The 11,600-nt window shown below is 32.7% G+C and overlaps 2 protein-coding genes across 5 annotated transcripts; one reads left to right on the plus strand and one right to left on the minus strand.

Moving 5' to 3' along the window:
• Window positions 1–1,690: 1,690 nt before the first annotated feature.
• On the minus strand, window positions 1,691–3,153 carry LOC126877997 (survival motor neuron protein-like). 4 transcript variants are annotated; one of them, XM_050640390.1, is made up of 4 exons: window positions 2,823–3,143; window positions 2,138–2,393; window positions 1,938–2,017; window positions 1,691–1,869 (listed from the first exon to the last, which is right to left on the minus strand). In XM_050640390.1, the coding sequence occupies exons 2-4, from the start codon at window positions 2,257–2,259 to the stop codon at window positions 1,811–1,813; spliced, it is 261 nt and encodes an 86-aa protein (XP_050496347.1). In that variant the 5' UTR covers window positions 2,260–2,393; window positions 2,823–3,143; the 3' UTR covers window positions 1,691–1,810. The 4 variants fall into 4 exon arrangements, with proteins under 4 accessions (XP_050496347.1, XP_050496346.1, XP_050496345.1 ...); XM_050640389.1 differs by having other exon boundaries at window positions 2,138–2,435; XM_050640388.1 differs by having other exon boundaries at window positions 2,138–2,435; window positions 2,507–3,143.
• A 6,186-nt stretch (window positions 3,154–9,339) lies between these two features.
• On the plus strand, window positions 9,340–11,179 carry LOC126877998 (adrenodoxin-like protein 2, mitochondrial). Its single transcript, XM_050640391.1, has 4 exons — window positions 9,340–9,654; window positions 10,070–10,182; window positions 10,347–10,582; window positions 10,847–11,179. The coding sequence occupies exons 1-3, from the start codon at window positions 9,506–9,508 to the stop codon at window positions 10,535–10,537; spliced, it is 453 nt and encodes a 150-aa protein (XP_050496348.1). The 5' UTR covers window positions 9,340–9,505; the 3' UTR covers window positions 10,538–10,582; window positions 10,847–11,179.
• The last annotated feature ends 421 nt before the right edge of the window (window positions 11,180–11,600 follow it).

Genomic DNA, 11,600 nt, shown 5'->3' on the forward strand with positions numbered 1-11,600 from the left:
TTCTGGCTACAACTAATTCCCCTTGGTACGTATATCACGTTATTTCAATGTTTTCTAAGTAGAAAATATCGTAATATTTCTCCAAATTCCAAATATGTTATTGTGTTGTTTGAAGTATTCCTTCATTATTATTAGTATAATAGAACGATAATATTTATTGTAAATATGTTATTAGGGGCATTGATGCAGCTTTACTCAGGCGTCTCGAAAAGCAAATATACGTATCATTACCCAATGAAGTTGCTCGACTTGGTATATTCAAATTATACCTTAGCAACCACTTATTAGAAAATACAGATATTGTAAACCACATAGTAAAATGTACTGAAAGATATTCTTGTGCAGATATAAAATTGCTTTGTAAGCAAGCGTGGCTACTAGAAATAAGCCCGATATGGAGGAGACTTGAAAAGAAAGAAACACCTGTTACCACTTTGAAATATGAATTAAAAAGTTATGAAATATTAGCAAAATTGTTAAAAAAAATGTCACCTACAGTTATGCAAATAGATAAATATGATACGTGGAACAAATAAATACGCAATCGTAAGGACAGATATTGAAAAATATAAATAAATGGATTATCGTTCGAGAAATCATTCGTATGTGTGTGCATGTGTGTGCGCGCGCGCGCTATAGGCTAAGTTTAAAATGTTCGGTTGTATTATATCCTTGTATTATATATGTCGGAGATGAAAGGAAAACCGGAGCCTTCCCTTTGCAATTTTGAGGAAGCCTTCTAATGCTTTAGCCTAGATTTTATCATAACTGTAATTAAGCAATTGTCATTTGTAATTGTTTGATATTTGTGAAAGCGAAAGTGGGTTCGAGGTGACAACTGGTCGCCGAACGTAGCCACGGTCACGGAATAAACGTTTTGCCTGACGAAGGTGTGGATCGGTTGTATTGTTCTCCCTAGAAATCACATAGAATTGTACTTTAGAGATGTCGATATAATGGGACACACGTTGTATTAGGAATCAATCTCCAGACAGAAACTGCCTAGTAACGGCGTTTGAATCTTTCTCGATGTTTCCAAAGAGTATACAACAAACTTTTGACAGAAATTGCCTAGCAACAACGATTGGAACCTTCTCGATGTTTCCAGCGAGCATATAACAAACAAATGCAATCGTATAGCGAAAAAGATTTTCATCAGATATTCATTCGTGTGATCACCTTGGAAAGTGATACATCGAGCAATTTACCGAGTGTCTCAGCAATTGTAGTTTGTGTTTAAAATTATTCTACACATAGTAAAGAGTTATCCTGTTGACCGTGGATTCGTTTGAACCCCGGAACATTGTTAATAGCGTTAATTAAATTCATTATTCGTGAAACTTATCAATCGTTAATCTCATTATACGTTAAATTCATTATTCGTAAGACATATTATTCGTTCCTCTTATTGTTCGTTAAACTTATTAATCTTTAATCTAATTATTAGTTAAACTTATCGTTTGTTAATCTTATTATTTATTAAACTCATTATTCATAATATTTTGTAAAACCTTGTTTATTCGCGTAAATATATTCTCTGTTTCGTAAAACAATGGCTAATTCAAACGAAGGATCATTACGCGCCTTAAATCCTAATGATAACCCGACATATATATGTGAGTGTATTTTATCAAAAATATGTTTTTTATGTTTTCTTATCTTAGTAATTATTTTTAAAAAAGTCTTAAAGTCTTATATGAAAATAAAGCTGTTCTTTATTTCAAATAATTGAAGTAAATAAATACAATGAGTTTTATATTTTATTATATCTTATATTATTGTTATATTGTTATTGAAAAAATTGATATAATCAACAGTTCTTCCTGTTCTCTTGATTGTTTCTTGCTTGTTTCAAACCATGGTAATAACCTACAAAAGAAATAACATAGTCCATTGAAAATTTAATATACAATAAAATACTTATATGAAATAATTACCTGTGTAATATACCATGCAACCACTAATATACCATGACATCAACATACTTGAAAGTGCGTCTGTATCATTATCTGGTAATCTAGTACATTTTATTAAAATTTCGTATTTTTTTTCCAAATAAAATGTTAAACTTATTCCAAATTACTTATTAATATTAGAAGTATTCAGCATTCCATTAGAATTTTTAAATTGTACTTACTTGGCCATTAATTGTGGTGGTAAAGGAGGTGCAGGTGGCATTATATCAGTCATCGAATTGAAAGATGGTCCCGGTATGAAGTGATGTTTATACGCATTTGCTTCTTCAGAGTCACAATCCATTTTTTCTACATTATATTTTTTCGAATTTACATTTGTAGAAAAATTAGTCTCACAAGTCTCATCGTTCTCTTCATTGAATTTCTCTTCCAAAGCTTTCTTTTGTTGTCCTATTTGACTTTGCAAACCTTCTGATTCTAAAAGAGAACTCAACTCGACTTTCTGTGTATTACCATAGCCTAAACACAGAGTAAAAGAAATTTTTGTCATTTAATAGAATGACTGAGTGCCATTCGGTTACTGTCCTTACAGGCAATGTATTAGAATTTCCCGTGCATAAATGTATATGTATAAATGTTTGCCTTGATATATGTAGTAATAATCACTCGTCTAATGAGGAGAATTATATTCCAAGCAGCTAATAATGAACAATAAGTAACATGCATGTTTATGGTTCATGACCCTATATCCCACGGGTCTCCCCATAGACATTGACAGGTACTCCTGCCCAGTTAAGGACCTGCTGAATGACACTGTGATAGACTATGCGAAAGCCTTTACTTCATATATATATGTATTTTTAGTACATTTCTTAATTGACATAACCATCATGCTAAAGGTATTACCTACAAATTTTACAACACACGTGCTGTTGAGGTTATTCGGTGTGTAAACAGAGAAAACACGTGGATAAATTGTAAGGTAGAAAATATATTTAAATAGAAGTGTAATAAGTAAAAATACAATTTGAGCTGGTCCAGATCCGCACGCTAGCTGTGTTACCTAATAACTGAAAAACCCCGAAGCCAACGTCGCCTGTCTACTGTTTATGGCCTGACTTCGTCGCAGTCTTTTGTCTACACGCTGTCGATGGCTTCAGTGCTTGAGAAAACTAAAAAAGACCAGATGTAGAGTTTTCTTAGAAGTGAACTTCAACACCCTCCCTAAAACTCTACATCCCTACAAACAATTATCTCAAATTTACAAATTATCTCTTAATATTTTCTAACTCTTGTCGTAAATATCTGAAAATTAATTTGTCAATGCCTTCTCAAGTACATTTGCCAGCCGCCTTTCTCTTTTCCATACAAATTAATTTATTACACAAAAAAAAAAAACTAGAAGACTAAACAGATCATGTAGAGTTTTTCCTCTTTTTGTTTGAGAAGTAATAATCACTTCGACACCCTCCCTAAAAACTCTACATGTTTACAAACAATTACATCTTAATATCTTTTTTACTTTTCAAACCTAACTTTTTCCTTAAATATTCAAATCTCGGTTTTGGCAATGCCTTTGTACATATATCCGCCAATTGCTCTTCGCTTGTTACATACGTTATATCAATTTCGCCTCTATTGTATAAATCTCGCAAAAAATGATATCTTACGTCAATATGCTTACTTCTTTGATGGAATTCTGGATTCTTAATTAATTTCACGGCACTAGTATTGTCTACACATAGCATATACTTAAGGATCTCTAATTTACATTCAAGAAATATTTTCTTTAGCCACATAATTTCTTTCGCTCCTGAGGCTGCACTGACATATTCAGCTTCGGTCGTAGATAAAGCTATACATTGTTGTCGCTTACATTGCCATGTGATGGCCGCATTCGCATACTTACATACAACGCCTGATGTCGACTTTTTTGTTTCTTTGTCGCCTGCATAGTCAGCGTCGCTAAAGGTTTCGAGACTGCCTGCTTTTGTATATAAGAGTCCCATGTCTGCGGTCCCTTTTATGTAGCGCAAAATTCGTTTGACTAATTTCCATTGATACTGGTTTGGATTCTCTAAGTGTCTCGCCGCTATATTTATTGCAAAACTAATATCTGGCCTACTTACGGTTTGTAAAAACATTAAGTTCCCTACGGCTTCTCTGTATGGTGCGTTACAATCATTATCGCCTATGTTACTTTCGTTCCAATTAGTCTCGATAGGTGTAGAAACACTGTTTGCCTCATTCATATTAAATTTTTCCAATATGTTTTCGATATACCTACTCTGATGAATGAATATTGAACCATCTTCTAATCTATTAATTTCAAGTCCAAGAAAACTCTTTACTTCTTTCGAACTCGTAATTTTGAATTCTTTATTTAAATCATCGAAGAATTTATCAATTAAAGATTCGTCTGAAGCTGCTACCAGTCCATCGTCTACGTATATGGTCATCAACATTAATTTGTCGTCTTCTGTATAAATATAAAAACAAGGATCTGCGTTACTCTGATAAAATTTTAAGTTCGAGATAAATTTTGTGAAACGTTCCGTCCAACATCTTGGAGACTGCTTTAAGCCATATAGGCTTTTTAGCAATTTACAAACCCGATTTGTACCATCATCATAACCTTTAGGTTGTTTCATATAAATATCTTCTTTCAGACTTCCATATAAGAATGCGGTTTTAATGTCGAACTGTCCGAGGTGTAAATTATTTTTGGCTGCAATACTGAGCATTAATCTAATTGTGTCAAACCGAGCAACGGGACTATATGTTTCCTTATAATCTATGCCTTCTTTCTGTGAACACCCTCTTATTACAAGTCGCGCTTTGTATCGTTCCGAGTTGTCCGGATTTAGCTTTATCGTTAAAACCCACCTATTGCTAAGTACCTTCTGATCTTTAGGTTTTTCTACAAATATCCACGTCTTATTTTCATGGTGCGATTTCATTTCATCATTCATAGCTGTTTCCCATAACTCTTTCTTTTCGGATCTCATCGCTTCGTTAAAATCCACCGGTAATTTTTCCGCCACGTACGTTACTGGGTAACCATAAAAATCGGTTCGTTTGATCTTATCTCTATCTCTCAATTGTCTCATATTGTCGCTAGTTCCATGAGGTTGTTTTTCATGTTCACTCTCTGCACTTTCATACGTACATGCTCTATCGCTCTGCGCACTCACATCTTCGCGCTCGACAATTTTCGGTAAACTTAATTTTACGAATTTCGCATTTTCTAGTTCAGGCTTAAATATTACGTCACGGCTTAATATTACATTTTTTACTGTTGGCACGTACACTCGATACCCTCGTCCGTCATCTAATAGCCTACCAAATATCCTTTGTTAGCCTTTTTGTCAAGTTTTGTCCTTTTCTCCGCAGGTATGTGAGCAAAGCACTCAGTACCGAAAACCCTAAACTTTTCTAAATTCGGCGGTTTCCCGTACCACAGTTCATATGGTGTTTTCTTATCTTGTCTTGTCGGCCTCGTCTTATTTATGACATGTACTGCTGTGTTCATGGCTTCGGCCCATAAGAACAGCGGTAGATTTGGTTTCGAATATAGCATCGACCGACCTGCCTCTACTATTGTTCTATTTTCCCTTTCTGCGACACCATTCTGTTCAGGAGTGTATGGGACGTTAATCGTGTGTCTAATTCCCTGACTTCTTAAAAATTCTTTGACTTCTTTATTTTGGAATTCTTTCCCTCCATCACTATGAATTTCTTTAATTTTATCCTTAAATTGATTTTCAACTTCTAGGCAAAAGGTTTTTAGTTTTTCAATTACTTCTGACTTACGTCGTAAGAAGTAAATCTTTGTGAATTTTGAAAAATCATCTTTAAATGTCAGAAAATACAGTTTCTTGCCTAATGACTCGACTTTCATAGGTCCACATACATCCGTATAAATAATTTCGCGAGGTTTAGTCGCCCGATTGATTTTCTCGTGAAAACTCGATCTATGCTGTTTCCCGTACGCGCAACCTTCACAGAAAAAGTTATTGTCCTCTACAACTTTCATATTTGAATTCTTTAAGAATTCTTTAACATGTCTGATGTTCTGATGACATAGCCGTTCGTGCCATAACTGCAATGTGTCCGCGTTTGACTCCGCTCTATTGCTAAAATTACAAACTGACGGTATGATAACTCGCATATCTACTTTATACAAATTTCCGATAACAGAACCTCTTGCTATTATTTTCTGATTTTGTAAAAATATGCAATTGGTCCCTTCCTTTGAAATACAAAAATCTATGCCTCTTCTTGCGACAGATCTAATCGAAAACAGATTTCTTTTCATACCTGGTACGTATAGAACATCGTTCATTGTACATGTTACCCATTTGCCGTCCACAAAAGTCTCTACTCTGATTTTTCCTTTGCCGCACGCATCCATGAACGGACCATCGCCGATCTCTATTTTCACCGTGTTATCGAATTCTTCGAAAACGCTGAACCATTCCCGTCGTCCTGTCATGTGATCCGTAGCTCCTGAGTCGATTATCCAAACATCAGCGTTTGCCGTTTGTATCGCTGAGGTACTTCCTAATAGACCAATTCCGCTGTGATCCCGATTTTGGTTTCTAGGTTCCTGGTTGTCTCTATTGTTGCTTCTTTTGTTATTTTTAAAACAGTTTTTGCTAGTGTGGCCTTTCCTTTTGCATATAAAGCATCTAAAGCAATCCTTCTTTAGATGGCCAACTTTTCCACAGTTAAAGCAACTTGGTCCTTGTTTCTCGTATTCACGTTTACTTGACTGCTTCTGCTGTTCCCTTTTATAATTATTACCTTTTGTTACCAGTGCCACCGATGTTTCCTGGTCGTCTTTCTTCCATCTAATTTCTTCCGTCATCAGCCTGGTACTAAGCCTGTCTAAGGTCTTCTTTTCTTCTTCCACGGAATCCCACGCACTGTGAAAATGATCGAATTTGTTTGATAACACCGATAAAATGCGTGTTATCAGCATTTTCTCGCCAATTTCACTCCCAAGGACTTTCATCTTCGCCGCTATGAGTTCCAACTTTGATAGGTTGTAAGAGACATTTTCAGATTCTTCCCATTTAAAATCGAAGAACTGCTTCTGGACCATATTTAAATTCTCATCCGACTTCATGTCATATACTGTATTCAGCTTTTTCCACATTTCATGTGCTGTCGTGCAACATAAAAGAAGATCCAACGGTTTCTTTCCTACTGAGGTCACGATTAATTTTCTCGCTAATCGATCTGCTTTCAAAAATCTTCCACGAGCGATTTCTTTCTCCGCGCTGTTACCTGGATGACACAAATTCTCTTCACACACGTTGATCAGGTCGTCATCTTCCTCCAAAAGTGTACGCATAACAAAACGCCACTGGAGCCAATTTTCTTCGCCGCGTAACATCTCGACCTTCGCACTTGCTGATTCCATTTTAGCACTATCCCTTATTTTACTAAGCACAACACTTTAACAATTTATTCATTTCACGTTGCTACCTTGCAATTTACAGCCCTGGGCCCATAACCTGTTGAGGTTATTCGGTGTGTAAACAGAGAAAACACGTGGATAAATTGTAAGGTAGAAAATATATTTAAATAGAAGTGTAATAAGTAAAAATACAATTTGAGCTGGTCCAGATCCGCACGCTAGCTGTGTTACCTAATAACTGAAAAACCCCGAAGCCAACGTCGCCTGTCTACTGTTTATGGCCTGACTTCGTCGCAGTCTTTTGTCTACACGCTGTCGATGGCTTCAGTGCTTGAGAAAACTAAAAAAGACCAGATGTAGAGTTTTCTTAGAAGTGGTAACCACTTCAACACGTGCCATTGTTTTCGTAAATTTTTGATATTATAGCTTCATAAGTTTCTCCATCCTCTGAGTATATTGCACGATAAGGTGCTCCTATGATCCATTTCTATAGAGAGAAGATGTGTATACAAATAAATATAAGTAAATAGCAAAATAAAATAATTTGCTTCTTAATCAATATATTTAATAATATTCTGTATCAAATTTGTAATATTCTATCAAAATCACAACCTTGTGTAATTTACTTGCGTGTTTAGGCTGCTTAAGATTTTGTAGGTTTTCTTTCGGTTGAGAATTTCCAACATCCATTCCCATTCGCTTGATAACTTCTTCTTTTGCTAAATATATTGCTTTATCATATGCTTCTATTAATGCACTATCATCCCAAACATTATCATTGGCTGAGTCTGTATCCTTTTGAGATAGCAAATTATACGTTATTAATATTGATACAAGTATTTTATTATCAAACTATTGCAAATTATCATATATGTCATTTTTCAAAAATTGACTAAAAGGTAGTGGATACTGTTAATTACTATTATGCTAAGATCTTGTACTAAAATAATGTTAAAACCATTACGTTTCCATTACCATACATACGTTTCCATTTCCTCGTATAAAAAGAACATTCATATCATCTGCCATTTTAAAATAACATCATTTAAATATTGAATTTGCTTCTGAAATATTAATTTGTCTCATTTCTTTAACTCTAACACATTGTAAACAATGATGACATTATACCAACTATAATACTAAAAATCTATTCCCCATACATTCTAAAGATTATTTTTTGAAGCAAGGTTAACATTGAATGTTCCCAAACTTCAATAACTGTACTTTACTTTCTTTACAATATCTAACAATATATTAGAATACTATAAAAAAATATTGTATGCACAAGAAACTGTTTATAGCGAAATAGCAAAAGAATTAATCACATATTATAACTAAAACGAGATTGTTAAGTAGATTATATTATACTGCATATGCGTTAGTGTTTCAGCTGGTAAATATAGTTTTTATATCTGAAGATAAATAAGATTTAATTCTATAAAATTGCATAATGAATTATACATCTATCTATTACTATTCGTATTTCCCCTTAGTTGTATGTTGTCAATAGCATCAATCACGAACATATAAATAAATATAGAAGAAACCGTTCGGAAATGGAAAGGGAAAAATGAACATGGAAGACAAGAAAGTTTTCTTCAGGTTTAGCGTATGCGTGATACGCTTTGAATGTCTCAGATAAAGATAAAGATACTCTGCTCATTTCTATTTGTTCCGCAGAACGAGAAATTTGTTGTCTTTCATATTGGTTTTTACGATTCAATTTTTGGGCAGTTTTCCCTAGCGAGTGTCGGTCCCTGTTTGATATAACCAGACCGTAATTTATACAGATATGTATTATAGATATATATTTGTAAAACTGAAATCAGATGAAATAAATGTTGCCTGAGGTTTTAAACGTTTAATAAAAACAATATTTCATTTGGAAAAAATGTAAGATATGTAAAATTACACATTGATCATTTTGCTGGTCTTGTATCATAAAACGTGTGGCCCGAAGAGCACGTGTCCGGTAGAGATACGTCACTTGTGTTAGGAATCGTTTTATAACCTATCACAGTAAAGGAACGTCCCAGTATAGCAGCCGAAGAATGCCGTGGAAGTTTTTGTACAAAGTACAATTGATCTACAATTGATATTTTCCGCAATACTTATCTGGTGTTCGGTCAGGGTGTCCCATACTCATGATATTTATGACAGTGGAATGGCGTTAGTAAATCAATTACAAAAATTTTCGAGATCAATTCTCGGTATTGCATCAAATTATTCAAAATATACAAGCAACACAACGTTGCCCTTTTTGCAGGCAACAAGAGGAATATCGACCACGCAACCACTTTCAGAAAAACAAGAGTAAGTGATACAAATTTTCTTGTGCTTTCCTTCTTTTTTTAATAGAATTTCAGTACTTGCCTTCCAATATAAAATTGGTGTCAAAATAATAATGCTAATAATAATGTCTAAGAAATTTTTCTCTTTGTAGGAGTATAACATCTAGAAAAATAACATAGTATTAATAGAATAGTATTAATAAGAACAACATTGACAGTGAACAACTAAAAATATAACACTGTTATAAATATATGATATACGAATTTTATTTATGTATTATTAAGACAAGTATATCTTATTTTTAAATTATTTCTATTATCATAAGTGATACATATAATTAAGGTATAATTAAGAGAAGATTAATTGAAGAAACACAAAAAATAAAGAAAATAATTATATTGAGATAATTTTTATCTTTCATAAATATTATTTTCAGAGTAAATATAACGTTTGTTAAAGCAAGTGGAGAGAGAATCAAAGCAAAAGGGAAAGTTGGAGATACTATATTAGACATAGTAGTAAATAATGAAATTGATTTAGATGGATATGGTATGTTTTAAAGAAGCATAATTTACTTAATTTAAAATAAATAATTTTGAGGTAGAAAATATTTGAAAATTTTCATTTTTATCAAGTTTAATATTCTTATTATTTTTAACTTTTGATACTTTATTATATAAGTATGTTGTAATCTTAAAATATAATTGATATAGGTGCTTGTGAAGGAACATTAACTTGTAGTACGTGCCATTTAATATTTTCGAAAGAAGTTTATGATGCACTTCCTGACAAACCAACAGATGAAGAATTAGACATGTTGGATTTAGCATATGAATTAACAGATACGTTAGTTCATAATAATCAGTATCAAATCATTCACATTATTAATTCTATTACCTTTTAATATTTTATAAAGTGAATTTTTCTATTTAAATTTATGTAAAAACAGGTTAGTATTGGGTATTTCGAAATCTGCATCTCAATGTAGAATTTCAAATCGCTATCTCTGAATACTACGAAACTGAAATTATAATAAATTTTCATAGTTTTTTATTTATGACCCTATAATCATTACAAATCTATGTTGGAATTAGCATATTTACAATGTTGATTTTCAAATGGATAAATAGAAATCTTATTGTGTATTAGTATTAATTTGTATAGCAATAAATATATTTATTGACATATTCAGTTATATAATATTTAATTTCAGGTCACGGCTAAGCTGTCAAATAGTAATGTCTAAGGAACTAGATGGAATTGAGGTAAGAGTTCCATCAACAATTAATGATGCAAGAGCATAACTGAAATTATCTATAGGTTTTTGAAAATTTGTATACAATGTTATACATCTCTTGTTAAAAAACCCTTGTTATAATTATTAAAATATTGGTATTAAAAAAATATAATAAAGAATCTTGTGTTTAAATGTGAAGCTTATATATATACATATGTTATAGTATAATTGCAATTTTGATATTTGTACATTGCCATTGTAAAAAGCCTATCCAATTATGAAGAAAATATATCTTTTATTTTTAATATACAGGGTGTCAATTTTAAAACGTTCATCTAAATTATTTTCGTTACTATTAAAGATAAGAAGAAATTACTAAGGAAGACTTAAATGGTTTTAAGATGTGTACTTGGTTATGATAAAAAAGACTCTTGTGGAATAAATTTTGCAACTTCTGAAAGATTAGATAAAAGCTTAGAACCTAAAAAATAATTTGAAATTAATTTCGTTTAGATATACTGTTTGATTTCTTAGCTATGGGCAAGTTTAAAAGATCATCAAACTCATGGTCAACAAAACAACAGAAATGTACATGCAATGCTTTTTCGTTTCACAACAAGTTATCTGACACTATCATCATTTTCGTGGCACATGCAACATTATCGATTCAGTATAGTAATGTTTTGGATTAAAACAAATGTCTCGACATTGGAGCAAAATATTTCAACCT

Source organism: Bombus huntii, unplaced genomic scaffold, assembly GCF_024542735.1.
Source record: "Bombus huntii isolate Logan2020A unplaced genomic scaffold, iyBomHunt1.1 ctg00000321.1, whole genome shotgun sequence".
Classification (NCBI taxonomy): Eukaryota; Metazoa; Arthropoda; class Insecta; order Hymenoptera; family Apidae; genus Bombus; species Bombus huntii.